Consider the following 25,681-nt stretch of genomic DNA (forward strand, 5'->3'; position numbering starts at 1 on the left):
AAATCTTAAAAACACCCCCAAGGAACCAAATCTGTTTTCCATTGAGTAGAGAACCTGGATAATATGTTCTAAATATGCCTTGAGGCCACACAGTTAATGAGAATGGTAAAGAGAAATATTTATCAATTGCCTTTCAGCAGAAGAGGTAAGGACTTTGCAGAACAAAACTTGCAAGCAATCATGAAAAAAATTCCTTTGTGGTGTGCACGCACAAAGGAGATGATTTAGGTTACTGACAGAACTCCCATAAATTTCCCAAATTAAACTGGGAAGCCTTACTTTAGCAGTAATTGTGTATTATAAGGTATCTCCAGATACTGCACAGAACCTTCATGGTTGCAAAAAACCTCTTATGATCACCACATCCAAACATCAACATCCCCACCACTCCTCATGAATAAAATGTGTTTATCTATATCCAAATATGTTTATTTATATTTATCTACACCAGCCTATACCTGGGGGCCATATAAACATCCAGGAAATCCTGGGGCATAGATAAATAATCAGATAATCAACATATTCCTGACAAAGCTTCAGTGCAGGCGGAATTTGTCTGACATGGAAATACTGCAAAAAGAAAAGCAATAATTAAAACAAAAATTGAAAGAAAAAAAAAAACCCACATTGGACTTATTCCATATGAGAACTTTGCTGAAAGTCTTCACAAACAAACTGTATTTTCAGCTCAGTCCTTCAGATCAGTAATAAAGAACACTGAGAGCCTTCTCCCTGGACTACTCCATCAACAGATGCTCATTAGAGCTGCACACAAGCAGAACAGCTCCAACCTGAAATGGATTTGCCATCTGTCTTCAAATCACATGTGGGCTTGCTGTACAATTCCCACATCCCACCTCTTTCAGTGGGTCTGGAGACTGAGTCATCATCCCCAAGATGACACAAGGCACAACTACATGAGAAGTGTTTGTCAGACAAAAAAAAAAATAAAATAAATAAAGGAGGAAATGGAAATAATATGAAAGTAAAATAAAACAAAAAAAAAAATAGAAAAATAAAAGAGGAAAATAAAATTAAAATACTCAGAATGAGCTAACTTAATTTCCAAATGTCACTAAGGTGGCTCAGCAAAATCTCAAAAAACTGTGAATAATAATACTGGAGCAAAAATTCAGACTCATGCTTCTAAGAAAAGAAGCAGCTTGCCCACAACTGTCTCCCCAGGAGGGAGGGTTTCTTCCCATAGGGGTCCAAGAGTGACAAGGGTTGTCCACCCAAATCTAGAAGCCAAAAATCAGGGCAAAAGAAGTCAAAAGTTGACTGAACCACCACTCATACCCTCCAGTTGAGCACAAGTTATTTTTCCCCTCAAATCCTCGTGGCAAAGAGCGTTGGAAAGGAAGGGGATGAATGCGAGTTGGAGGGAAATAATCAGGAGCTTCAAGGGAATTTAAACTTAAGATAGAAGCACCAAGGTGAGATCTTCTCCTTTGTACAAACTGCATTAGAATCCCCAACCCTTGCAGCAAATCACTGTGTGACAGTGTTGCTGAAGCAGCAGCTGAAACCCTAGAGTGCTGTTGCAGAACTTGGCCACCTCCTTCCCTTGGGTTTTACGTCCTTCCCTGGTAGACACTATCACATTCCCCATCCCCTTTCTTCACTTGAGACTTTCCAGTTGGCCCCAGGCCACAAAAACTGTCCCACCCCCCCCCATCCTTGGTCTCTCAGCCCTGCAAGAGTTTGTGTGCCTCCTGCCAAGCCTTCCACCGACCTCCCCGGTTCTCTCCAGCGTTCCCCGAGGCATCCAGCATCCCTTGACCTGCATCCCCAAATGACTCCAACACACAAGGCTCACACCTCACTTCCTTGAAACCCTCCAAGCATGGGTTACACTTCCAATTCCACAGGGACAAGAGTGCCAGGATCTCACTTGCTTCCCCAGCTTTCCCTTTGCCGTAATTCCCGGAGTGACGCTCGTGTTCTCAGCAGTGGAGAAAGGAATCCCTCCAGTTTACCCCTCTCCATCTCCCAAACAGCAGTGGTTGAATGTGCCCCAACAGCACATACCTTGCAATAAGCAATACTGAAACCAAAATCAGGGAAAGACATTTTTTTTGATAGCAACTGGGAGGCATTTACTTTGTTTTCATTGTTGTTAGAGGCTGCCTGGCAAGTTTTAGGACAGAAGAGAGCAAGAATAACCCACCCTAGCACACAACCATTGCTATTACTTATCAAAACCACTACTTGTATTCATTTCTTCCACCCTCTAACAAAAAGGTTGAGTACTCAAGATTAGTTGCTTCAAATCATGATTACCCACCCAGCTTTCTGCCACAGGTTATCCCTGTTGATAATCTTGCTTCAGTAACAAACACTGATTTTTTTCTGGAGCTGTAAAGAAGCAAAGTCAACTTTATCAAAGTAAAAGGCAGATTCAGGGAGAAAAATTAGGGCCCAAATAACACCAAGGTGAGAGGAAACCTTGCCACTGCAGCTCTGCAATGTAATTTCTTTGTTAATAAAAAGAATTTTTCATGCTGGAATTTTCCTCCAAGCTAAAGAGGGCTCGCGACTAACTAAAGAAAAAAAAAGCCCTCCAAGTTTCCAAAGTATTCCAAGTGATAAAACCAAAGTTACAGCCTGAAAATAAATCATAACAGCAATATGCACACACTTGAGAGAAAAGAAAACCTCAGATATAAACCTACACTGGAAAAATCTTACACTTAGTGCAGCCAAAATGCCAGTTGATACATGTCACATTTGGGTGCTCCAGGCAACGCTATCACAATGGCTAATACAGCCAGGCAGAGCTCCAAGAAGAGTGTCCAAAGCCCAAAAGGACACACAGATGCTCCCTGGAACCTTCGGAGAACAGTGATGGCATCTCAGGCCTTTTGCTGAAGCTTTCACACACGTTCAGCATCTTGAGCAGCAGCACAAGTCAAAGCAAGGCTACGACCTTTCAGACGCCGTTGCGGGTTAATCCTTCTTGAAGGAGGGCTCTGAAAACATTTAGGTTGAAGTATCCGTGAGATTAGGATGTTTATCCATCTTGTATTTTTGAGTATTTGTGATTTCAGCGTCTCCAGGCTGCAAAAGCTCAGGAGGACCAAGGGTCAAGAGAGAAAGGGAAGGTGGCAGGCACAGGGAAAGGGTAGCAATGCTAACAAACCCTTTGTGTGTTTGCTAGAAACCTGTCAGCAGCCTGCAAATCAAATGTTAAAAAGTAACACAAAATTAGGGGAGATTTTTTTTTCCCCCAGATGGAAATACCTCGTGCAGCTGAGCTGACAGATCTATTGGGCACAAAGAGAACTGAGACCAAACGTGAGAGGTGCTCCCTGCTAAGACTTTCCAGGTGTTTATAACTGGCTTCAGTGCCATGAACCCCTTAAGGTCACCCCAAGCTATCAAAAGCTCAAAATGCTGTCTCAACAGAAATGCTAAGGAGGTCAAACAGCTCCTTCTGGGGCTGCAGACATTGTGCTAGTGACTGCTCAAGGAGGGAAAGGTTTTCCCTTCTCTGTCTCCAAACTGGGAGTTTGGCACCAGCATCCCCATAGGGAAACCTCAGGGAGAACTCAAGCTCCTGGAGGATGATGGTGACCTTTTCCAAATGCAGCTTGCCCATGGGAACAGAGGTCTCCAAAGCAGGTCCTCAAAGGACTATGTAGCACAGAAAAGAGTGCTTTATGAGTCCCAAGTGGAGAAAAGCTTTGGTAACACAACAGAAGGGAGGATGAAGACCCAGCAGTAAGAAAAGAGTGTTCCTCGCAACACAGATGGAGTGATGGGGACAGGGTTTAATGTCAAGATGACAAATAAAAGCCTTTCCAACTCAATCTGCCAACTTCATCCTAGAATAAGTATCATTTGCAGAATGCATGCAACACAGGTTGCAAACTCCAGGCATCTTTGGTCACAGATATCACTTCGTTCCACCTCAGCAAAGCCACATGGAGGTACAACTGGGAGTCATGCCCTTGAGTAGGATGCTGAGGAGCTGCAGGAGGGCCAGGGACAAGTTATCTGCTGCTTCTGTGAAGTTTTCAAGGGCTCAGAAGCATTTGTGGCTCATTTAAGATGTTTTGGGGAACTGGTCCTGGGCATGGATGAACCCTGGCAGTTATTTTCCTGCATTTTACAGGTGCGTGGAGTAATGGGACAAAAGAGAATGGTCTTAAGCCAAAAGAGGGGAGATTTAGATGAGATATTAGGAAGAAATTCTTTGCTGTGAGGGTGGTGAGAGCCTGGCACAGTTTTCCCAGAGATGGCTGCTCCATCTCTGGGGTCGGTACTGGGACTGGTGTTGTTCAATATCTTCATCAACGACTTGGATGAGGGTATAGAATGTACCCTCAGCAAGTTTGCTGATGACACTAAGCTGGGAGGAGTGGCTGACACACCAGAAGGCTGTGCTGCCATTCAGAGAGACTTAGACAGGCTGGAGAGTTGGGCAGGGAGAAACATGATGAAATTCAACAAGGGGAAGTGCAGAGTTTTGCATTTGGGGAAGAACAACACGATGTCCCAGTATAGGTTGGGGGCTGAGCTGCTGGAGAGCAGTGTAGGTGAAAGAGACCTGGGGGTCCTGGTAGACAAGAAGATGACCATGAGCCAGCAATGTGCCCTTGTGGCCAAGAAGGCCAATGGCATCCTGGGGTGCATTAGAAAGGGGGTGGTTAGTAGGTCAAGAGAGGTTCTCCTCCCCCTCTATTCTGCATTGGTGAGGCCACACCTGGAGTATTGTGTCCAGTTCTGGGCCCCTCAGTTCAAGAAGGACAGGGAAGTGCTTGAAAGAGTCCAGCGCAGAGCTACTGAGATGATTAAGGGAGTGGAACATCTCCCTTATGAGGAAAGGCTGAGGGAGCTGGGTCTCTTTAGTTTGGAGAAAAGGAGACTGAGGGGTGACCTCATCAATGTTTTCAAATATGTAAGGGGTGAGTGTCAGGGAGATGGAGTTAGGCTTTTCTCAGTGGTGACCAGTGATAGGACAAGGGGTAATGGGTGTAAATTGGAGCATAGGAGGTTCAAGTTGAATATCAGAAAAAATTTTTTTACTGTAAGGGTGACGGAGCCCTGGAACAGGCTGCCCAGGGGGGTTGTGGAGTCTCCTTCACTGGAGACATTCAAAACCCACCTGGACACGTTCCTAGGCGATGTACTCTAGGGGGCCCTGCTCTGGCAGGGGGGGTTGGACTAGATGATCTTTCCAGGTCCCTTCCAACCCCTAGGATTCTATGATTCTAGGATTCTATGATCCCTGGAATTATTGAAGGCCAGGTTGGATGGGGCTTGGAGCAACCTGGTCTAAGTGGAAGGTGTCCCTGCTCATGGCATTGGTTTGGAACTGGGTGATCTTTAAGGTCACTTCCAACCCAAACCAGTTTGGCATTTTATGTCTGGTCACATCAAATGTGCAGGTTGATCAGTGGAGGGAAAGAATTTCAGGACACCACGGGACACCCTCCAGGAAAGTCTCTAACAGCCTCCCCAAAATAATCCTCATTGGTTTCACACCAAAGGCCCCAGAGCTTGTGAGGCAGGTTTAATTTTAGAGCACACTCATCGGATTTGCTTACATAATTTTCTTGATTTGGAAGGCTTTTTATTTTCCTTAGTGAGAAAATCTGCCCAAATTTACCACGTTAAGCAGGAGGCTGCTTGCCCATAAGAATCTTAAAATACATTGGCTGTGATTTTTTTCCTTTTAAAATGTGCATATCACAATTGGGGCAATATGGAATTAGAGCAGCTTTAAGAAGTGAGGTGGGAAAGAAACCATTAAAAAGGACAAATCCTTACCAAATTCTACTGGCATCTAAGTGCAATGGCCCACAGGGTGTCCAGAGACTGCTGAAAACAGGGCAGCAAGAGATCAAGAAACAGTTCCAGCCTGAAACCATTAAGCAGGATGTATCCAAATCCTACAACAGGGATCTTGACTGATTTTAAGAGTTTTCAGTGCTTTTAAGAGAACACCAACTTTCTGTTAAAGGTGCATTTATAAATATAAGAGGAGGTGTTGGCTTCATCTTCTAAATGGACCAGATCTTGGCCAGCAAAGAAATTTTGGTTTTTTGTATCATTTAAGCCAAGCCTCATAGACAGACAGGACTTGGTAGCACCCTGGATACTTCAGGGTTTAGTTCAGATTTAGTTCTCCAGATTTAGTTCTCTTGAGCTTTTCCAGCCAATCCTTTCTCTTACTCATCACTTGATTACAGTAAGAATTCAGCCTCCAAGGTTTGTACTCAGCAACCTGACATCCCAAAAGCCATAAACCCCTTACATCCATGACTTGCTTGGCCCATTACTCCCAATTTTGACTCTGTTTACTTCATTTTTAGGTGGCAGTTGGGCATCTTCTACAGCAAGTACTTTCCAACTCTATGGAGAAGTTGGAAGAGTAGAAAGAAAGGGTTGATATCCACAGCCTGGAAACAAAGCAAGGAAACCCTGAAGACCCCATGGGTGCCACATATGAGCATCCAGATTCATAGGACACAGAACTCAGCTCTGGTATTGCCAAATTTCTTCTTCCACCTACTGCAAACTCCTTTTAAGGAGCTGCAGCAGCTCCTTTACCATTCTGCCCAACCATCAATAGAAGTCCTATCTCAAGCAGACTCATTTCATTTGGATCCAAAATACAGCTCTGTGCAGATCTTGCATTTAGGTTTCACTCCTGACTACCAACCAGAGTAGCCCTGGAGCTTGCCACCACCCTGAGAATCACCAGGGAAAGGAAAAAAAGAAAAAAGAAAACCAAAAAAAGAAAAAAAAAAAACCAAAAAAACCCCAAAACAAAACAAAACAAAACACACCATGGGTTGTTCTTTGAAGTGGGAATTGATAGTTACAAACTCCATCTAATGCCAGCTGCTTTCAGTCACTTAAGTCTGAGGTCTCCTGGGCACAACTTTTGAGTAAAGGTGACACCCCCAATAGAGATAAGAGGTCAATTAGCACAATTTTTCCCTGTACTTAGCCCTGGGGAGGCCACAGCTTGAGTCCTGTGTCCAGTTCTGGGCCCCTCAGCTCAGGAAGGAGATTGAGGTGCTGGAGCAGGTCCAGAGAAGAGCAAGGAGGCTGGGAAGGGATCCAGCACAAGTCCTGTGAGGAAGGGCTGAGGGAGCTGGGGGTGTTGAGGCTGGAGAAGAGGAGGCTCAGGGGAGACCTCATCACTCTCTCCAACTCCCTGAAAGGAGGTTGGAGCCAGGGGGGGGTTGGGCTCTTTTCCCAGGCAACTCTCAGCAAGACAAGAGGGCACAAGAGGTCTCAAGTTGTGCCAGGGGAGGTTTAGGTTGGACAGCAGAAAGAATTTCTTTCTGGAGAGGGTGCTCAGCCATTGGAATGGGCTGCCCAGGGAAGGGGTGGATTCTCCATCCCTGGAGATATTTCAAAAGAGCCTGGATGTGGCACTCAGTGCCATGGGCTGGGAACTGCAGCGGGAGTGGATCAAGGGTTGGACTTGATGATCTCTGAGGTCCCTTCCAACCCAGCCAATTCTATGGTTCTATGATTCTAAGAATAACCTCATTTCCACCTTGCTGCACAGAGAGATGGCAATTCCTCAGGGAGTTGGGCTCTCTTTTCCATGGGGATACCTCTTCTCCCAACACCTGCAACCCTATTTGTTGTCTTCTGCTAAAAGCCTGCTTTATACAAGCACAGCAAAGAGCTATCCTTCAGAAAGCTTCCAGGCTTTTCCAGGCACCCCTAGGAGAGAAGGTTTTGCAGATGGCAGAGTTTGGCAGGATGACTAAAGCATCTCTTCATAGATCATGGAGTTGAAAGACAGCATCACACCCAAGTGAAATGTTGCACCTGGGTGAAACATCTCCCTGCAGAAACACCTTGGTGTTTTCTCAGCAGTTTTCTACAGGTTGGCTGCTTGCACAAAAGGTGATGTGTCCTCAGCTGGCTTATTCCTTTTAAGGACTGCCCAGAACCATAGAAAATCATCAGAGATGCTGGAGGTGACATTAATGGCCTCGTGTCTTAAAGAAGGAAACATCAACACCTCATGATGCTAAACTCAGGACTTGCCACCAAAACTGAGCCAAGACATCTGTCTCCCTAAGGTAACTAAAACCCAAGGATATAATAAGTTTATAGAACTGTTTTGGTGTTTGTTGGTGTTTCCCCCCCCCCCCCCAACACTTTCAGAGCACTGTTTGAGTATTCCTTCTTGAGGGTATTTTTTAGGGCAAGAAAAAGATGAAAAAACTTCCCAGAACCTGGCCACTGATGTACATTACCACTCCAGGAAACTTAGCCACAGAAACCAAATATAATGCATGACTACATCAGCAAATAGCCATGTTGATGCTGTTTGTGCCCACCTCATGCCCAAGCCTGAAGAACAACATGGTGATGTTCTTCAGCCATGCACAAGCTGCTACAAAGAGGGAAGGGGGAGACCCTCAGTGGTAAGAAAATAAAATTAAATTGGTTTCCGGTTAAGGCAGAGAGATTTCCATCATCTGTTAGAGGAAAAGCTGGGAAGTGAAGCATTGATGAGAGCAGCCAGGCTCACAGAAGAGCATCAAACACTTGAAAGGTTGGTGTGGGAAAGGCCCTGCCAGTGAATCCTCAGCCACTTGCAAATAGTTTATAATCCAGTTTATAACCCAGCCATGACACTCTGCTGTGCCCTCCCATTCCTGCTCCCCAAACCAAAACCCAACAGAGCAGAACATCTCCAAACACCTGGTTAAGAAAGGAACCCCTGGGAGCTTTGGCCATGACTCTTCTCCACCATCCCTGTTTCCATAAGCAAGCTGCAGGCTTTCCAGAGCTGCACAGTGGGGCCTTTGAGGGGTTTCAGAGCTGCAGAATGGCAGCACAGAGAAGTCTCACAGCAGCATCCCCATCCCACTTGAGTGCAACTCCTGTTCCCTTCTGCTCAGGCCGTGGGACACCAGGGGGACCTTTCATAGGAGCCATGAAAAACTTAAGAAACTGAAAGTTTGTTTCTCAACCCCTAAAAAAAAAAAAAAAAAAAAAGAAGAAGAAAAAAGCTCAGAGAGCTGCCAGCTCCTCCTGTGACCACCCAAACTGCTCACCTACTTCTTAACTGATGCTAAACTAAATAAAGAAGCTGAAATATCATAAGCAGGGGGAGAGGCAAGGAGAGAAGTTACACAGGGCTATTAGCAAAATAAACCTTTGCTCTGGCAGGCTGAAGAAGCAGTACCAAGAGCAATGCTGGCACTCACTGGGTTTAACCCTTCCTTTCCTCAGCCATCCTTTCCTCAACCCTTCCATCCTCAGCCCTGGGAAAGATGGCAAATAGCCACCTCCTGCCCAGCCTGCTGGCAGCCACTCAGCAGGGATTAGATTTGGGCCCAGAGAAGCAAAACAGGGATCTCATGTAAAGCCCAATGGGTCAGGATGGTATTAAATTGGTTGATGGACCACAGGCAAGATGATGGAGGGCCTCATCTGCAGAGGGAGGCAGTGTTACCTCCTCTCTTCCTCAGAAAGCAGAGCCAAAATGTTTCAGGTCTGTATGGAAGAGAAAAGTTAAGATGTGATAATTTCCCTTCCCTTCTCCAAGAAGAGAAGGCTCCAGGGAGACCTTAGAGCATCTTCCAGTCCCTGAAGGGGCTACAGGAAAGCTGGGGATGGAGTTTGGACAAGGGCAGATGGTTTCAAATTTAAAGAGGGGAGACTGAGAGGAGATCTTGGGAAGAGATTCTTTTCTGTGAGGGTGTTGAGACACTGGAACAGTTTTCCCAGAGAATATGTGGCCCCATCCCTGGAATTGTTCATTGCCAGGTTGGATGGGGCTTGGAGCAACCTGCTGGGGGGGTGGGAGATGTCCCTGCCCAGAGCAGGGGAGTTGGAACCAGGTGGTCTTTAAGGTCCCTTCCAACCCAAACCAGTCCATGATTCCATGATCTTCCCCTCACATTCCCCTCTTCTCCCCAGCACATTCATCCTCTGATACTTAATCACAGAAAAAAAAATCCTTCCTGCCCAAGTCTCCTTGTCCAGTGCACACAGATGCAGGGACTATTTTTTACCTCTGTTTCAGGGAAACAGAAGCCAATCTCTTTCACAAGCACAGCTCATCTTCAGCTGCAGAGTTAAACCACTGAGCTACGAGGATGAGGAGTACTCCCATTTTACCCAGGGAGTTAAGGACAGCAGAGAAAAACTGGTGTGTGTGTGTGAGTCATTGCCCTGCAGTTTTTTAAGTGAAAACACAAAGAGCTTGTCTTGAAAAACTGGAAAAGCAAGATGGGGAAGAGAGGAAAAAAAAAAAAGGAAGGAAGGAGAAGCAAGGAAGGAGAAGCAAGGAAGGAAGGAGAAGCAAGGAAGGAAGGAGAAGCAAGGAAGGAAGGAGAAGCAAGGAAGGAAGGAGAAGGAAGGAAGGAAGGAGAAGGAAGGAAGGAAGGAGAAGGAAGGAAGGAAGGAGAAGGAAGGAAGGAAGGAGAAGGAAGGAAGGAAGGAGAAGGAAGGAAGGAAGGAGAAGAAAGGAGAAGAAAGGAGAAGAAAGGAGAAGAAAGGAGAAGAAAGGAGAAGAAAGGAGAAGAAAGGAGAAGAAAGGAGAAGAAAGGAGAAGAAAGGAGAAGAAAGGAGAAGAAAGGAGAAGAAAGGAGAAGAAAGGAAAGAACAAACTTCTAAAACACCTTAACTGGGCAAATTTAAGCACTAAATCAGCAGATGTAGGAACTCTTCACAAGATGATGTGATCAGGGGTGCTTGCAGCTTTCTATCTGAGGGGCTGCCTTTATAAGTCATCTGTAATGGGACACTCCAGCCCTGCTAACTGGCATGAGTTGAGCCCAGGAATGCAAAGTGGGGTGGTCAAACCACATCAATTTTGCAGGAGTGCCTCCACACCAGACTCTGAAAGTGCCTTTAATTCAGTTTAGCCTGATCTGCATTGAAACCAAGTCCCTTAAAGCGAATTAAAGATCTTTAATCCCCCAAGGAGAGTGTTTCCACCAGTTAAGAGTAATTGAACTAATCCACTTTAAAAGTCAGTCCAGCTTAGTTGTGCTAAGTGGCTGTGCAGATGAGGCCTGGGAGCAGAGGGACTGTCTCTAGCATGCAATAATCCCATCAATCTGCCCTGGGAGGACAGCTACAGCAGAGCTGTTTTGCTATCCAGAGGCTGGGAGTGGTCCAAGACACTCAAATAAGAACACTAATAGAAATGTCTACTTGTGCTTGACAGGTGCCATCTGGTTGCAAGCAAAGGCATTTTCCATCTGTAATTTTTCTCTACGTGCCACATAGGCCGGGGATGGCCAAGGGAGAAGCTGTTATTATGGGCAGCTCAGGCACCAGGTTGCTGCTCCAAAAAATGTGCTGGCAGCATCTCAGTGAAATATGGAAATAGAGGTTTGCAGGTCTCCATTCCCCCTGTCCCAGAGGTGTCTGGAGATAGGGGCTCAGCAGAGGACTGGAGGGACCATCTCCACCAAACTGGGGATGACTGGTCTCCCCCCAGTTTGTTCTCCCACACTCTTCTGCAAGCTCCCAGGGCACTGCTCACCTCTCTGACTGGTTTCCACCCCAGCATTTCAACTGGTTCAAGCCAAACCACTTCCCCTCACACACCCTCCCTGAAAAAACAGGGCATGAAGGGGCAAGAGAAATCAGAGAGAAGGCTCACACCCCCCTCCAACTCCATCCTGCCCCACTTTCTCCTGCAAGGTCCCCCCCTTCCCAGAGCAGGCAGCAGCAGGTTCCACATGGATTTTGCCTTTCTAGGAAAGCACTGAGCCCCTCTGATCCAAGCCAGTTCTTCCCCAGCTAAGAATAATCCCCCCAGCTGCTGTTTGATTTACCCATTACCATGGATGCACCATGTATATATTTTTTTTTTTTTTTTTTTTTTTTAAATCTGGTAGATACCCAGGGGGAGAGGGAAGAAGTCTGAGGGTGTTCATTCTACTTAATGTTTCCTCTGTGGTTTGGGCCATCTTGCCTTACAGGTATGTTTATTCCACTACTTTAGCAAAGCAGCAGACTTTTTAATGGAACTGTTGATATTTTTCCTGGCTGATCCTCCTGGAGAGGAGTACAAATGAAGTTCATTTCCCAGCTCCCAGCCTGAAGCTCCTCTTCTCTTGGGACCAGAGGGAATTGAAGGTTTCCATTGCACTGGTCAAGTTTCTTCCCTTCTCCAGCCTTCAGGTTTTAAGAGACACAAACAGAGGTGCTCAGGCAGCTGACAGGAGCAATGTGTGGCTGGGGCTTTTCTGCAAGGGCAGCAGCTGTGCTTGAAAATCTGAAAATCCAGCTGGGAGTCTCCCAGCAAGGCTCTGGAGTAGGAGAACGGGGGCAACACTGCACCCCTGAAATAAAACCTCAGCTCCAAGGCTTGTTCTGCAGCCAGAACTTCCAGGGTTTCCCACTTATTAGCACTGCAGAGATCACTAAAGCATCAGTAAATCCACCATAAATTTATCTTTGAACCTCTTATTGCTACAACAGGAGCAGTAACTCCAAACCAGAGGGTTCTGCTTTATTAAGCACCTGGAGAAGACACTTTTGGGTATAATCCTTGGTTCAACAGCCCTTTTTAGTGCTGAGAAGAGCCAAGGGATGTACACCATGTCTGAGGCAGTTCCAAACCTTTCCTCCCCCTCAGAACCCCCCTGATGTTCATGAATGTGCCCAAAGCCATGCAGATATCCAACAATCTGCTGCCCTCACCCCCATGGAGCAATCAGGTCTAAAGACATCCAGACAGATCAGTCACCAGCTCTAGAGCCACTTCAAAAAAAAAAAAATTAAAATAAAGGCACTAAAAAGGGTGCTCCTAAGACCTCAGGTAACAGAGTAAACATCCCCATAAAAGCAGGGAAAAGCATCTCTCTGGACAATGTCCAACAGCAAGAGAAGGAGAGCATCTCTGAGAGCACCTCAGCAGCCTCATACACCAGAGTAAGGAGGAAGAGGAGATGGGGTCACTCATCATCCATCTCCCCACCACGAGGCACCCTCTTGCATCATCTGCACCTGACCCCAGCCACGTCCCCCAACTCAGAAGACACGGGGAAAAAAAACCATGGCCAGAGGCACCACGTAGCAGGGTCATCAAGCCTGGTGCAGTCCCAAACTCTGAGTCAGAACAGACCAAGCCTTCGAGCTCACCTCTCCCCTCCCAGCTCTCAGCTTTTCCATGAGCTTTGCAGCAGTGTCCCAGGGGATGCAGTGCCCAGGGAGGATGCTCTCCAGTCAGCAGGGAAGTGTTTGGGACAGCCCACAGGGAACCCCAGGCCCTGCACTGGGAAAGACTGGGACCAAAAGGTCCCTGAGAAAAACTGCCATTAGTTCTAAGACATCTCCACTGAGTTTCTTCATGGTTGATGGTCCCTTCACAAGCTCAGGAGGCAAAAGTCTGGTCCCAACCCCTTCTAATGTTGTCTCTCTGCACCTTGCAGAGCCAGATCTCTGCCCACAGCCATTTTCATCAGCTACAAAAAAATCAGCATGAAGATCCTGGCTCATAACATTGCCCACAAGGACTGCTCAAAGTCTTGTTTAAGTCCAGCTCCCACTCTCCTAAGAGCAGCTCTTCAGCCTCACTCCTCTCTTCAAACTCATGCTAAGCCTCTGGATTTCCAGAGTCAATGTGGGACAAGCCAGAAGATAGAAATAGTCACCAGGGATGCAACACAACCTTGCTAATGAGCCAAAGGAAGTGTTGGATCTTTGGTTAGACCCTGGAACTCGGCTCAAGTGGCTGCTTCACCTCTGGCCTCTCAGATCAACTTGCTAACCACAGACTGGGAAATAACTCCCTGCCCAGCAGGAGATTTATCTTTGGCAGGGGCTGAAAACATCCCTACACCCACCCCCTCTCACCTTTGATTACAGAGAGGGCCCCAAGATGGAGAAAAAGCTATGCTAGAAATTTGCCAGGTATTTCAAGAGCTCACCTTACATTGGGAGAGGATTAGGGCTGGAAAAAGGATTTTGTTAAGATTTTTTAAAAGAACTGACTTGTTTTCCTTAAAGTATCAGTTCTGGAGAACTGTCCCCAGAGGGGTTGGGGCTCCAGGATAAGGTTTCTTGCCAGGGGAGATGCTCAGAGCTTCAGCAGGGGCAGAGCAAGTTAAACTTAGTGTCCCTGACCTGGGCAAGCTCCACTGAAGCTTCCCATTACTCTTGGGAAGAGGTCCCTGTATCCAACACCAATGCAGCTGATCCAGAAGGATTTGCACACGTTGGATCCTCACCTTAAGTGCCACCACAGTCTGTTATCTTCAAGGTACCCAGTCCCATCAGCTGTCCTGGCTTCCTGGGGGAATATCCCACCTTGAACTTGGCTCCCAGAAACTCGGATGTCATCACTCATTCATCCACATCAGAACTTCCAGCAGAGCAAAAAAAAAATCAAAGCTGCTTCTATACAAATCAGTCCTACCATGGTCTTCCAAGGCTAAACTCAAGTGGAAACACATTTTAGTGGGAGATATCCCTGCCCATTCAGGAAGGCTGGAACTAGATGATCCTTGAGGTCCCCTCCAACTCAAACGATTCCAGGGTTTTCTCTTCTTGCCTGAGTATTTTGCAATGTTTTGTCTGCTGGGCTCTCACCCACACTGCTCACTGCCTTAGAAGAGGCTCTGAACCCAGGGACAGGACTGGTTTTCCATGGGAATCAAAGATTTGGGGTATGGAAACCACCTGGCAGACCTTCTGCCCTAACCTCCAGGCAGAGGGAAGAACTGGAGTGCTAAGGCCAAGCAGCAGAGATCCCCACCAAAACCCAAACCCTACCAGCACTCAGAGGTCTTCACACTGATTCCATGGGAGGCATTGCAGGGGTCACCAGGATAAAACAAAGCCCTTATAAAAGCTCAGCTTCATGCACAGCCAAGGGACACTACAGGGACATGGGTTAGTGGTGGGCTTGGCAGTGTGCTAGGTTAGAAGTCAGATTTGATGATCCCAGAAGTCTTTTCCTACCAGGATTATTCTATCCAGAAGGTTGAACACTTCACCTTGGTGACTTCAAAGTGTTTACTAGCATTAATCCTAAAAGATGGAGCTGAAAAGCCCCACGGGAGGCCCTCTGCAGCAGGCAGCACCAGCTTCACCTACAATCTTTGGTTGCAATCTCTAACAGAAGTGAAGTTATGCCCCCCAGGGCTGCCTGGCTTTGTTTTGTTGCAATCCCAAGCATGAGCTCATCAAAAAAGAATTAATGACCCCACAGATAAGACATTACAATGAGGATACTTAAAAAGGGCTGAGCTCACCACAGCAGGCAATGCACCCAGCTCAGCAGGGGTTCACCCAACAGGATCCACACTGGGGAAGAGGGGTTGGAAAGCTGCCCAGCAGAAAGGAACTTGGGGCTGTTGGTCAACAGAAGCTGAATCTGAGCCAATGTACACCCAGGTGGCCAAGAAGGCCACCAGCATCCTGGCTTGTGTCAGCACTGGTGTGGCCAGTAGGAGCAGGGCAGGGATTGTCCCCTTGTGCTGGGCACTGGGGAGGCTGCACCTCAAATCCTGGGGTCAGTGCTGGGTCCTTCAGGAGCAGAAGGACATTGAGGGGCTGGAGAGTGTCCAGAGAAGGGAATGGAGCTGGGGAAGGGTCTGGAGCACAAATCAGGAGCAGCTGAGGGAGCTGGGGGTGTTGATCCTGGAGCAGAGGAGGCTGGGGGGAGACCTTCTGGCTCTCTGCAACCCCCTGAGAGGAGGTTGGAGCCAGGGGGGGTTGGGCTCTGCTCCCAAGGAAGAAGTGATGGGACAAGAGGAACTATCCCCAAGTTGTGCCAGGGGAGGTTTAGGAACAATTTATTCCTGGAAAGGGTTCTCAGGGCCTGGCCCAGGCTGCCCATGGCAGGGCTGGAATCCCCATCATCCATGGAGGAATTTCCAAGCTCTGTAGATGTGGTGCTGAGGGACACGGGGTGGTGGTGGCTTTGGCAGCTCTGGGTGAAGAGTTGGACTCCATGACCTGAAAGCTTTTTTCCAACCAATATAATTCTCTAACTAATTTCCTGAGGACCTGGGCACACCATGCAGTTTCTTTTAAACAATCACTTGGGGAAGCCTACAGAGAACCCAGCAACCAAGCCATGAGAGCAAATTGCCAGTTTAGAGATGCCAGAACCCAGCAGATGTGACACCAGCACCCAGTGACCCTGCAGCCCCTCCTGCCAAGCCCATGGAGGGGTCGATGGGCACCAGGAAACTCCTGGAGAACCAGGCAGGAGACTCCCAAAGGCAGGGCTGGGGAAGCTCTCACATCCAGCTGATTGATGGACAGCAGGGAATATAAATAAGGCACTTTGTGGGGGGTGGGATTTAAAGGGTAACAAATGGCCCTGCTGGGCCACTGGAAGAGATGGGTGAGCTTAGCCCAAAAGGTGGCTCAGCTGGCAGTGCTGATGCTTTCAGAGCACCCATGATCTTGGGAAGAAGTTAAGGAGTGCTTAGGATTCAGAGGTAGGAAACCCAGTGCCAAGCCATGGGCTCTGGGCATCAAAGGTTGTTCAGCCTGCAGAACAGATGGCCCCAAGGAAACCTTAAAGCACCTTCCAGTCCCTGAAGGGGCTACAGGAAATCTGGAGAGGGATGCTGGACAAAGGCATGAAGTGATGAGACAAGGAGTAATGGTTTCAAACTGGAAAAGGAGAGATTTAGGTGATATCTTAGGAAGAAATCCTTTGCTGTGAGGGTGCTGAGCCCCTGGTCCAGGTTGCCCAGAGAAGCTGTGGTTGCCCCATCCCTGGAAAGTGTTCCAGGCCAGGTTGGATGGGGCTTGGAGCAACCTGGGCTGGTGGGAGGTGTCCCTGTGTTAGGTGGGTTGGAACCAGATGATCTTTAAGGTCCCTATCATTTCCCCTTCCCCCAAAACCAATCCTTCAGTGACTGAATTAACAAAACACTCCCCATACCTTAGAGAAGAATGATTTAGGGTCACAAGCAGACTGAAAGACCACATAGCACATATGGGAACTGCCTGATCCTTTTGAAATAGTTTGTTGGGGTTTTTTTGCAACAGCTAAGAGGGGAGAAAAAAGAAAAGATTTTTTTTTTTTCTATCAGCCAGAGCAAATCCTGTAACTGCTGTGTTTATCCATGTAGTCAAAATACTCCCTGTTCCACTTAGCACAGTGCAAACACACATTACAATAAAATGTAAAGCTTACTGAGCTGATAAACTTCATAAGTGTGTTTTATGACAGTATCTCAAGAGATAAGGCTCATTAGCACTTAGAGCCACCATCTGAGGCAACCTTAAAAAGCACAGTTAAAAAAAAAAAAAAAAGAGGGAAAGAGGAAAAATTTGAGCCTAGACATCCAAAAAAAAATCAACTCCTAAAGGGTTAACCCTTTCCAGCCAGCATCATTATCATTTCTAGCTCCTACCCAACTTGACTTGAGCTGGCTCTGGGTTCACTAAGTTGAGGAAAGCAGATCCAGAAGTTGAAAGCCAAACTATGTGCTGGTCCAGGAGCAGTGGAAGCAAGAAACCTTCTGCTTGAGAGCAGCTCAGACTGAGAAACCAATTGCATGACCATGCTACGAGCCACCAGGGAGCTTTTTCTTTGGGCTGCTTCACCCTGGAGAGGAGCCAGAAGCTCTGCACTCAATTTGCAGCCTGGGAAGCCAGCTGAGACTTCTTGGATTGCTCCAACACAGCCCCAGGGAAGCACTGGGAACCTGGCAGGTTGTTACCTGGATCATCAGGGAACTTGGGGTGAAGAAACTTGTGTCTAGCACAGGGTTCAGTCTGAGCTTAGCAAGTGTCACCCCACCCAAAGGTGCTTTCAGCTGTACGGTTATGCACAGAGAGGTCCTTCACATGCAGCAGATCTTGAACTATTTTTTTTTTTTTTCCTCATGTATTGAGCTTTCTACTCTCAAGTGCTTCAGGCAGCAAACACTGGGATGAGTTGTCCCATTTGTACACAAGCCCTGAAGGTGCCACATTGCCCCATGAAACTGAAGTAAAAGGATCTCCAGCAGGCTTCTGGCAGCAGAAGTCCTTACACCTCTGGTGGCCTCACCCCATGTTCAAGAGAGTTTCATCTACAGGGATATTCCAGGGTAACATCTCCTCAGTCTCCAAGAAAACCCCATCCCAACCAATTGCTTCTTAGAAAGCAGCTGTGCACAGGGATGAAAGAGATGGGGAAGGCAAAGCAGAGGCTCCACCTATTCTGAAATGAGCTTTCTAGGTCCCACCACCTCTGTGAATCCCTGCATCAGAAACTGCCTCATGCAGGGGGAACCTCAAAAATGGACCTTCAGTACCTCCTCTGCTAGTCAGAATCCTCCCTGAATTCAGATGGCATAATTCAGTATCTTCTGGCTTGGCTTTTCCACCAAAAAAACCTCAAGGAGCCTTTAAATATCAACATTTCACTAAGGAAACCACCAGGAATTAAACCCCTGTCAGCACCTCCCTAGATGAAGGGAACTGAAAGGAGCATCCCCAGGAGCATCCCCAGGACAGGAGCATCTTCTCTAGGAGGCAGCAGCACCAAAAGGCTGAAAGCCCGGTGAATGAAGCAGAGAGCAAGAAAATGAATAAAGCAGCAAAGACTGACAAAACCCAGGCTTGTCAGAAAGATTTAAACTCAGGAGCATCACACCAGCTCCTCTGTGAAGTCTTCCAGACCTTCTACTTAACTCTCCCCCTCCCCAATCCCACAATTTAATTCAATTACCTGCCCCTGAATCAGCCTCAAGGGGATTCTCATTACCCTGCCATAAAGCACAAGGCCTTTAATTATTAAACACTCAGGAGTTTGGTTTTTTTTTGTGTTAGGGTTGTGGGGCTGGACTCCCTTTTATTGTTGTTAGCAGCTTCCAGAAAGCAAGTTAATGATTGACCCAGCATTTCACCAGGAAACCAGAGTCCTGGAGATTCCTGGTCTCCAGTTCTGCATCATCAGTCACACTAAAAAAAAAAAAAAAAAAAAAAAAAAAATCACTGGCCTCCTCCTGCTTTGCTAAGGATCACTTAAAATTCTCCTAGTGGGGCATCTTCTCCCCTAAGGAATCATCTGAAGTTCTGGTGGCCCTTTTTAACCAAACCTGCAGGATTTGGTGAGTATTTGCTGCAACCACTGTGCCCATTATCAAGTTGAGTTCAGAGAGAGATGGCTCCAATGTCTTCCCAGCTGAGGGAAACTGAGGCACAAGGTAGTGATCCTTAAAAGTCCCCAGAAACATCATCAACCCAGGACAATGAGTCCAAGACAAACAAATCCAGGTCTGAATCAACTTCTGCTCCATTCTCTGAGCACACAGCAGATGGAAGAAGCTTTCAGGCACCTCCCAACCCAACTGAGGATAAATTTGAGTCCCCAGAACCAATGGTGGCCTGGTGACCCCTTGGCTGCATCCACACTATTATTTTAATTTTTTTTTTTTCCCAGATGCTCCTGGCTTTTTTACCACCCTTAGGGTGCTTCCTCGATTCCAGTGCCACCTTCCAGCACCAACAAATCAAATGCTTCTTCAAGGCATGGGGTTCCAAAGGCATGGAGGTTAAACACTGCTTTCTATTGACCCAGAGAGGCCAACTTTGGGAGAGAAGCCAGTCAGGACTCAGACACAGTCTCTACATGACAACTCACCCCACCCTGCTCAAAAGGAACACGGGGAAGAAAAAAAAAAAAAAAAAAAAAACCAAAATAAAACCAAATTAAAAATAAATAAATAAATTTTAAAAGCCAGGCACACCCTTTCTATTCTCAGGAAAACCAGGACATCCATCACCTTAAAATCAGCACCACCACCTAGAAGCAGCAAACCACCACAGGGTGGGATGGCAAAGCCACCTCCCAGCCCCAGGAGCTCCCAGCCTGTGTGCCACATTCCTCCCTCACCACCCCTGCCCAGGTTTTGTTTTGTTGGGTTGGGTTTTTTTTTTATATTTTTTTAATTTTTTTTTTTTTAGAGGGTGGGAGGTTTGCAGTGAGAACCAGCTGCTCCATCTCACACCCCATGCCAGGGCCAACCATCCCTGTCTGGAAAGCCAACACACTGTGGCCTGGCTGGGCAACAGCTTCCTGAGGAGTTCACACGCCTTCAGCTGGAGCTGCAGCCCCACACCACCATCAAGTGACAGGTAGGGAAATTCTTGGGATGCAAGAGCCATCAAACGCATCCCACAGGTTGGGGAAAAAAAAAAACAAAAAAAGCCCCCACACAAAAAAAAAAAAAAAAAAAAAAAAAAAAAAAAGCAAAGCCTGCCAGCACCAGCAAGCTGCTTCTTCTTGGAGGTGACATTTAAGGTGATGGCATAGTTCAGAAATTCATCCCAGCTCACAGCCCACCCCATCAGGGTGGCCACAACTCCTGAAGATCCCTTCCAGTCCAGCATTCAGCTCTTTCTTTAGCAGAATCACACTGGGAATTACAGGGTGCACAATATTTCACTGTATTTGCACTTAAAGCGTTGCTGAGTACCTGTTCTGCACCTTCCAATGGGAAGAAAAAACCCATTTATTGCACTTCCCACATAAAAATATATATATATATAAACCCATCATGCAGCAAGGAACCTGCTCTCAGCAGAGATGTGTTGGTAAATTAGGGCAAGCTATGCTTCCCCTCCCTCCTTCTCCCCCCCAGAAGCATTTCAGGGTTCCTGTTGCCTGCGTGCAGCCCAGGGATCAGTTACATTTATGAAGAACATTGCAATCTGTCAATACAAACACTATGTAAGCATGAGCCACTTGGAACATTACTACTGTCTTGACAAGTGTTTGCAGAGGGAGCAGAGCTGTTGGGTTCCTGGAGGAAAGCAGAGCAAGCTTCAACCTGCAGAAAACCAACCCTCTTCTTTCCAGCAAGAAGAATATAGGGGGGGAAAAAAAAAATAAAATAAATAAAATAAAAGGAAGGGGTGCAGCAAAACTGAGTCAGACTATAAATCAGAACACCCAGAAATAAATAGATGGAGGCGGGGGGTTGATTTATGGGCTGGACAGGTTGCAACCACAGGCAGCTCAGGAAAGCACCAAGCTCCTATGGGGTGCTTTTTGCCTTCCCTCTAGCACCAGGGCACAGCAGGACTGAAGTTAATCACCCCAGCATGGCTAATCTTGTCATCTGCCACTTCCAAAGCCCAGAAGCACAAGTCCCAACGCAATTCCCAGATGCTGCTATGGCATTTCCACACATCCCCCTCCCCTTCCCCCAAATGACATTGGAGAGAGGAAAAGGAGGGAGGGGAGGCACCCACACCCAAAGCTTGTAAGGCATAAGAAAAGCAGAGAAGTGAAATGCAATGCTTTCTCAGGGATCCCAGCAGTCTGGGGCTGGCTGCTCAAAACTAACCCCCCCAGCCAGTTGTAATACAGGGGGGAAAATTCCTTTTCAGCCAGCCCAGCTGCAGAGGCTGGAACATAAAAGCAGGCTGACAAAATTTTAGGGCAGGCAGTGCACTGCAACAAGCCCGGCTCAGCTGACTTTTATCTCAAGGCAATGCTTCCCCCTCTGGTGTAAACTCAGCCACTAACAGGCTCCCAGCTGTATTCCTACTCTAAAACACACCTTGGAGCACTGAGCATCCTGAGCTGTCACTAAACAAACCATCAGGTCCTGCTCAGATCTCCCTTAGGGCATCAAGCAGCCTCCTATAAGACAAGGCTTAAGAGCTGGGGCATCACCACAGCCCTGAAGCTGGCTTTTTTCAGCTGCTTTCCAGTAATTCAGGTTAAACCCTCCCTGAGCAGGTGCCTCTGAGGACTCTGCTCACAGCTGCACATCAGCATCACTCCAGGTTCTGCCTTGGATGGAGAGCAGCTTCAGGTCAGGCTGGTACCTGCTTCTCTCCTGCACCAGGGAGGAGCTCAGCATCACCCAGAGAGGAGCACCAAGGCTGCCAGTGTAACCCTAGGCAAGGGATAAACCTGTCCCTCCCTTTGCTCAGGGCAGTGAACATGCAGCACATGTCCTCATCAGGCAGCTTGGGGATGGAGCAAGTGCCCCATCTGCACCAACATTTGCTCTCCCATACACCAAGCTCTCCTAGAAGGCTTTTTTGTTGTTGTTGGCTGCTTGTGCCAACTTCTAAGACACCAGAGCCAGACACAGAGAAGCAGCAGCCTCCAAGCCTTGGTTTTCCCACCCCAGCATCACCCCCCACACACACTCCCACTCTTTAGCTGCCCTCCTGGGGCAGACACAGACACATAACTCCATGCTGACACAATCTTGTTATCCTGTAACCATGCCCAATTTCTGTCCCCCCCCCCCCCCCCCCCCCCCCCCCCCCCCCCCAAATGCACTAATTCCCCGCCGGGCCACACATTTGGAGACACGGAATTCTTTCCCTGAAATAAGACAGTGGGGATGGGGTGGAAGGGATCATCCACAGCTGTCCCTCTCCTCCAGCAGAATGGGGAATGGAGCAGCTCCAGGCGTGACATCTGTTTAACACGGCTGCCTCCTGCCCTCTGCACCCCCCAAAGGGGAGCAAGAAGGTCCAGCAGGCCACCAAAAAGGTGTCCTGGTGGCTCTGGTGATGACTGGGAAGGGATGGCCCTTTCTCCTTGCCTAAAAAAGGGGGTTGCATTAACTCAGCCTGCTTTGTTTCGAGTTCAGGGGGACGCAGCCAGGTTTTTAGGACAGACTTCTAGCAGAATACAGATGTGCTTCCACATCTGGAGCAGTTCCTCCTTTCTAGGCATAGCAAGGAGGGCTCTTACCAGACTTCACGGGGCACTTGAAGAGGCACCAAGTGCTTTGCTGGTGCCAGATCAAGATTTCTTTCTTTTCCCACTCCACGGCAGCACTTCCACACACACTTTAGATCCCATCACTAGGGATTAGCAAGGACCCTGAACTGACCATTTCCCCCCCGTGTCCCCCCACAGCTCAGCAAGTGCAATCTCTGCTTTAGGCTGCTTGGAAGAACAAAGAGGAGATTAGCAGCAGATGCTGCTCCTTTGCTGTGGCTCTAAACCAGGGGGCAGGATGCTTTGCATAAGGAAACTCACCCACTGCAGCAGCCCCAGAGGGGCTGGAGTGGCACATCTGGCCGGGGGCACATCTGGCAGCATCTCCCCTTCTTGCCAGTCTCAGATCAGAAATAGCAGCCATGCCAAGACAGAGGGAATAAGAACCCAAAGTGGTCAGGACAGACCCAGCAGCACATTTCTCTTGGTTCAATCCATTCAAACCCAAATTAAAATCGACACCAACCTCACGAGGGCAAAAGAGAAATCCCAGAAGGAAGCAACTGGAAGGAGGTACCTGCTGCCCTACAGCAGACACCAGCACCACACAGATTAACAGGAAAGTTACAGCCAAGCTCCTTCCAAGCCCTGTCAGTCCCTGAGGCCCAGTACAACTGCAGAGTGTTGGTGGTCTTCAACAAACCCACAGGCTATAGGCTGGGTACAGTGTTCTGCTGCAGGAGAAAAGGGTTGGGGTTTTTTTTGCTTTTTTTTTTTTTTTCCTAAAAACCTGCACACCCAGGACAAGCTGTTTCCTCAGAAAAGCAGCCCCAGCAGCAGGAAGCTGAATGGTTCTCGAGTTGGAAACAGAAGATGTAAGTAGCACTGTTCGGCAAACTTTGCCAGACCACAAGCAATGGACAAGCCTCAACACCAGGATTTGTTTTACTGGAAAGAGGGAGGGGGGAGGGAGGGCGGGGGGGGAAAAAAAACCTCAGGTCTGCTAAAACATTCTCCAGGGCTGGTCCAGTGGCTCCTACCAGCGGTCGCAACGCAACATCCCGAAAAGAACCAAAGAACCAGCGCTCCTGAGTAAACTTAACACCCAAACCTCTGCATCAGGTGTTCGCATCCCCAGTTCCCCAACCGACCCAATTGCGAGACAATTCTTTAAAAAAAAATAATTAAAATAAAAATTAAAAAAAAAAAAAAAATAAAAAAAAAAAAAAAAGAAAGAAAAGCGAGAAGACGGGAGGCAGCTACATTAAAACCCCAAAAATTCAAAGGGGGGGTCGGGATGGGGGCCAAGCAGACCCTTTGCTGGGGTGGGGGGGGGGCTGGAGCCCCTCAGTGAGGCTGGCGAGGGGTATTAAGGAGAGGGGGTGAGGGGGGTTATTTGGTTGCTGCAGTTTAGATCCTTTTTCCCAAGGAATAAAGGGGGGGGGAATGGGATAAGGGGGTCCCGAGGGGGTCCGGATCCACCTGCGCGGCGGGTCCGGGCCGGTAGCGCTCCCTGCCGGCAGCGCCCTGCACCGCGCACAGGTGAGCGCAGGGGGATGCGGAGCCTCCGCGCCTCTTCCGCACCTCTCCGCGCTCACCTTCTGTCGCGAAGTTTTTCGCCAGTTCGGGTCGGTGACAAAAAAAAAAAAAAAAAAAAAAAAAATTTAGTAACAAAGTAGCCGGGGTGATGCCGGGACCCGTTTGCCAGCACCTGATGCTGAAGGATGCGCTTAAATTAGGGAAAATAAAAAAAAAAAAAAAAAAGGGGGGGGTGGGCAATAAAAAGTGTTTTTTGGGGAGATATCTCATGAAGATGAGCGGTTGCAATAAGCACCTGGAGCCCAACTCCCTGACCAACCCACTACTGGTCCCCTCCGTCGCCGATCAGCCGGTCCGGGACACGCAGGACGAGACTTTCCCTCTCCCCCAGCCCCCAGCAAGAAACTCCCCTAAAGATCCCGGCGACAAGATGAGGGTCGGCGTGCTCCGAGCAGAGGGACAGGGGTGAGCCAGACCCCTGTGGCAGGCAGGGAAAGGGCTGTCAGCCCCCTCAGGACGGATGCCGGCACGCAGGCAGCGAAAAGGGTTTTTTTTTTTGCGGGCATCATCTCGGGGCGGGTTGTGGCAAAGAAAACGAACTCGGATATCGAGATACCCCAAAAAAAAAAAAAAAAAAAAAAAAAAAAAATTATAAAATTTAAAAAAAGGGAAAAAACAAACAGGTTACAAGGTGGAACTGTTGCCACCTACCCGAAGTAGGCGGCGGAGGGCCGCGGTGTGCAGGCGAGCAGCCCTAGGAGCGCGCAGGAGGAGAGCCATCCCAGCAGGACGTGTCCATCCAGCATCTTGCAGCGGCGCCGGCGCTGCTCATCTCGTTCCCCCGCCGCGCCCGCTACGGCCCCGCCGCCCGCTCCGGGCTTCTTATAGCGCGGCCGGAGGCGAGAACCCAGCCGGGACCGGGGCGGGGCTGGGGAGGAGGAGGAAAGGAGGGGGGGGGGGGGGGAAAGGAGAACGGGGCGGGTCCGGGAGAGGGGAGGGAAAATGTGGGATACGCCTCCAAGAGGCGGGAATTGAGGAGGGAGGGAGGAGGAGGGAAAAGAAGGGAGGAGGGAGAGGAAAAAGGGAGGGGATGGGGTGTAAGGGAGGTGGTAACGGCAGGGGGGTGCCGGGGATGGGTGTGCAAAGGGTGGGTGTGCAAGGGTTGCGTGTACAAAGGCAGGATAGTAGTGCAAGGGTTGCGTGTGCAAGGGCAGGGCAGTAGTGCAAGGAGTGGGTGTGACGGGGATGGGCAGAAGTGCAAGGGTTGTGTGTACAAAGGCAGGATAGTAGTGCAAGGGTTGCGTGTGCAAGGGCAGGGCAGTAGTGCAAGGAGTGGGTGTGCCGGGGATGGACAGAAGTGCAAGGGTTGTGTGTGCAAGGGCAGGACAGTCGTGCAAGGGGGTGTGTGCTAGGGATGGACAGAAGTGCAAGGGTTGCGTGTGCAAGGGCAGGGCAGTCGTGCAAGGGGTGGATGTGCTGGAGATAGGCAGATGTGCAAGGGTTGAGGGTGTAAGGATGTTGTGGATGTGCCACATCTGTGTA

At 48.3% G+C, this 25,681-nt stretch overlaps 1 protein-coding gene across 1 annotated transcript in view; it reads right to left on the bottom strand.

Moving 5' to 3' along the window:
• The window catches only part of WNT9A (Wnt family member 9A), a 65,556-nt gene extending 40,555 nt beyond the window's left edge, over positions 1 to 25,001 (bottom strand). Inside the window, exon 1 of the mRNA XM_071734535.1 lies at positions 24,851 to 25,001. Coding sequence (XP_071590636.1) covers positions 24,851 to 24,945 — 95 coding nt within the window. The 5' untranslated portion in view covers positions 24,946 to 25,001. The remainder of the gene's footprint in view (positions 1 to 24,850) is intronic.
• Positions 25,002 to 25,681: the final 680 nt, after the last annotated feature.

The sequence above is a fragment of the Heliangelus exortis genome, chromosome 2 (genome assembly GCF_036169615.1).
Source record: "Heliangelus exortis chromosome 2, bHelExo1.hap1, whole genome shotgun sequence".
Lineage (NCBI taxonomy): Eukaryota > Metazoa > Chordata > Aves > Apodiformes > Trochilidae > Heliangelus > Heliangelus exortis.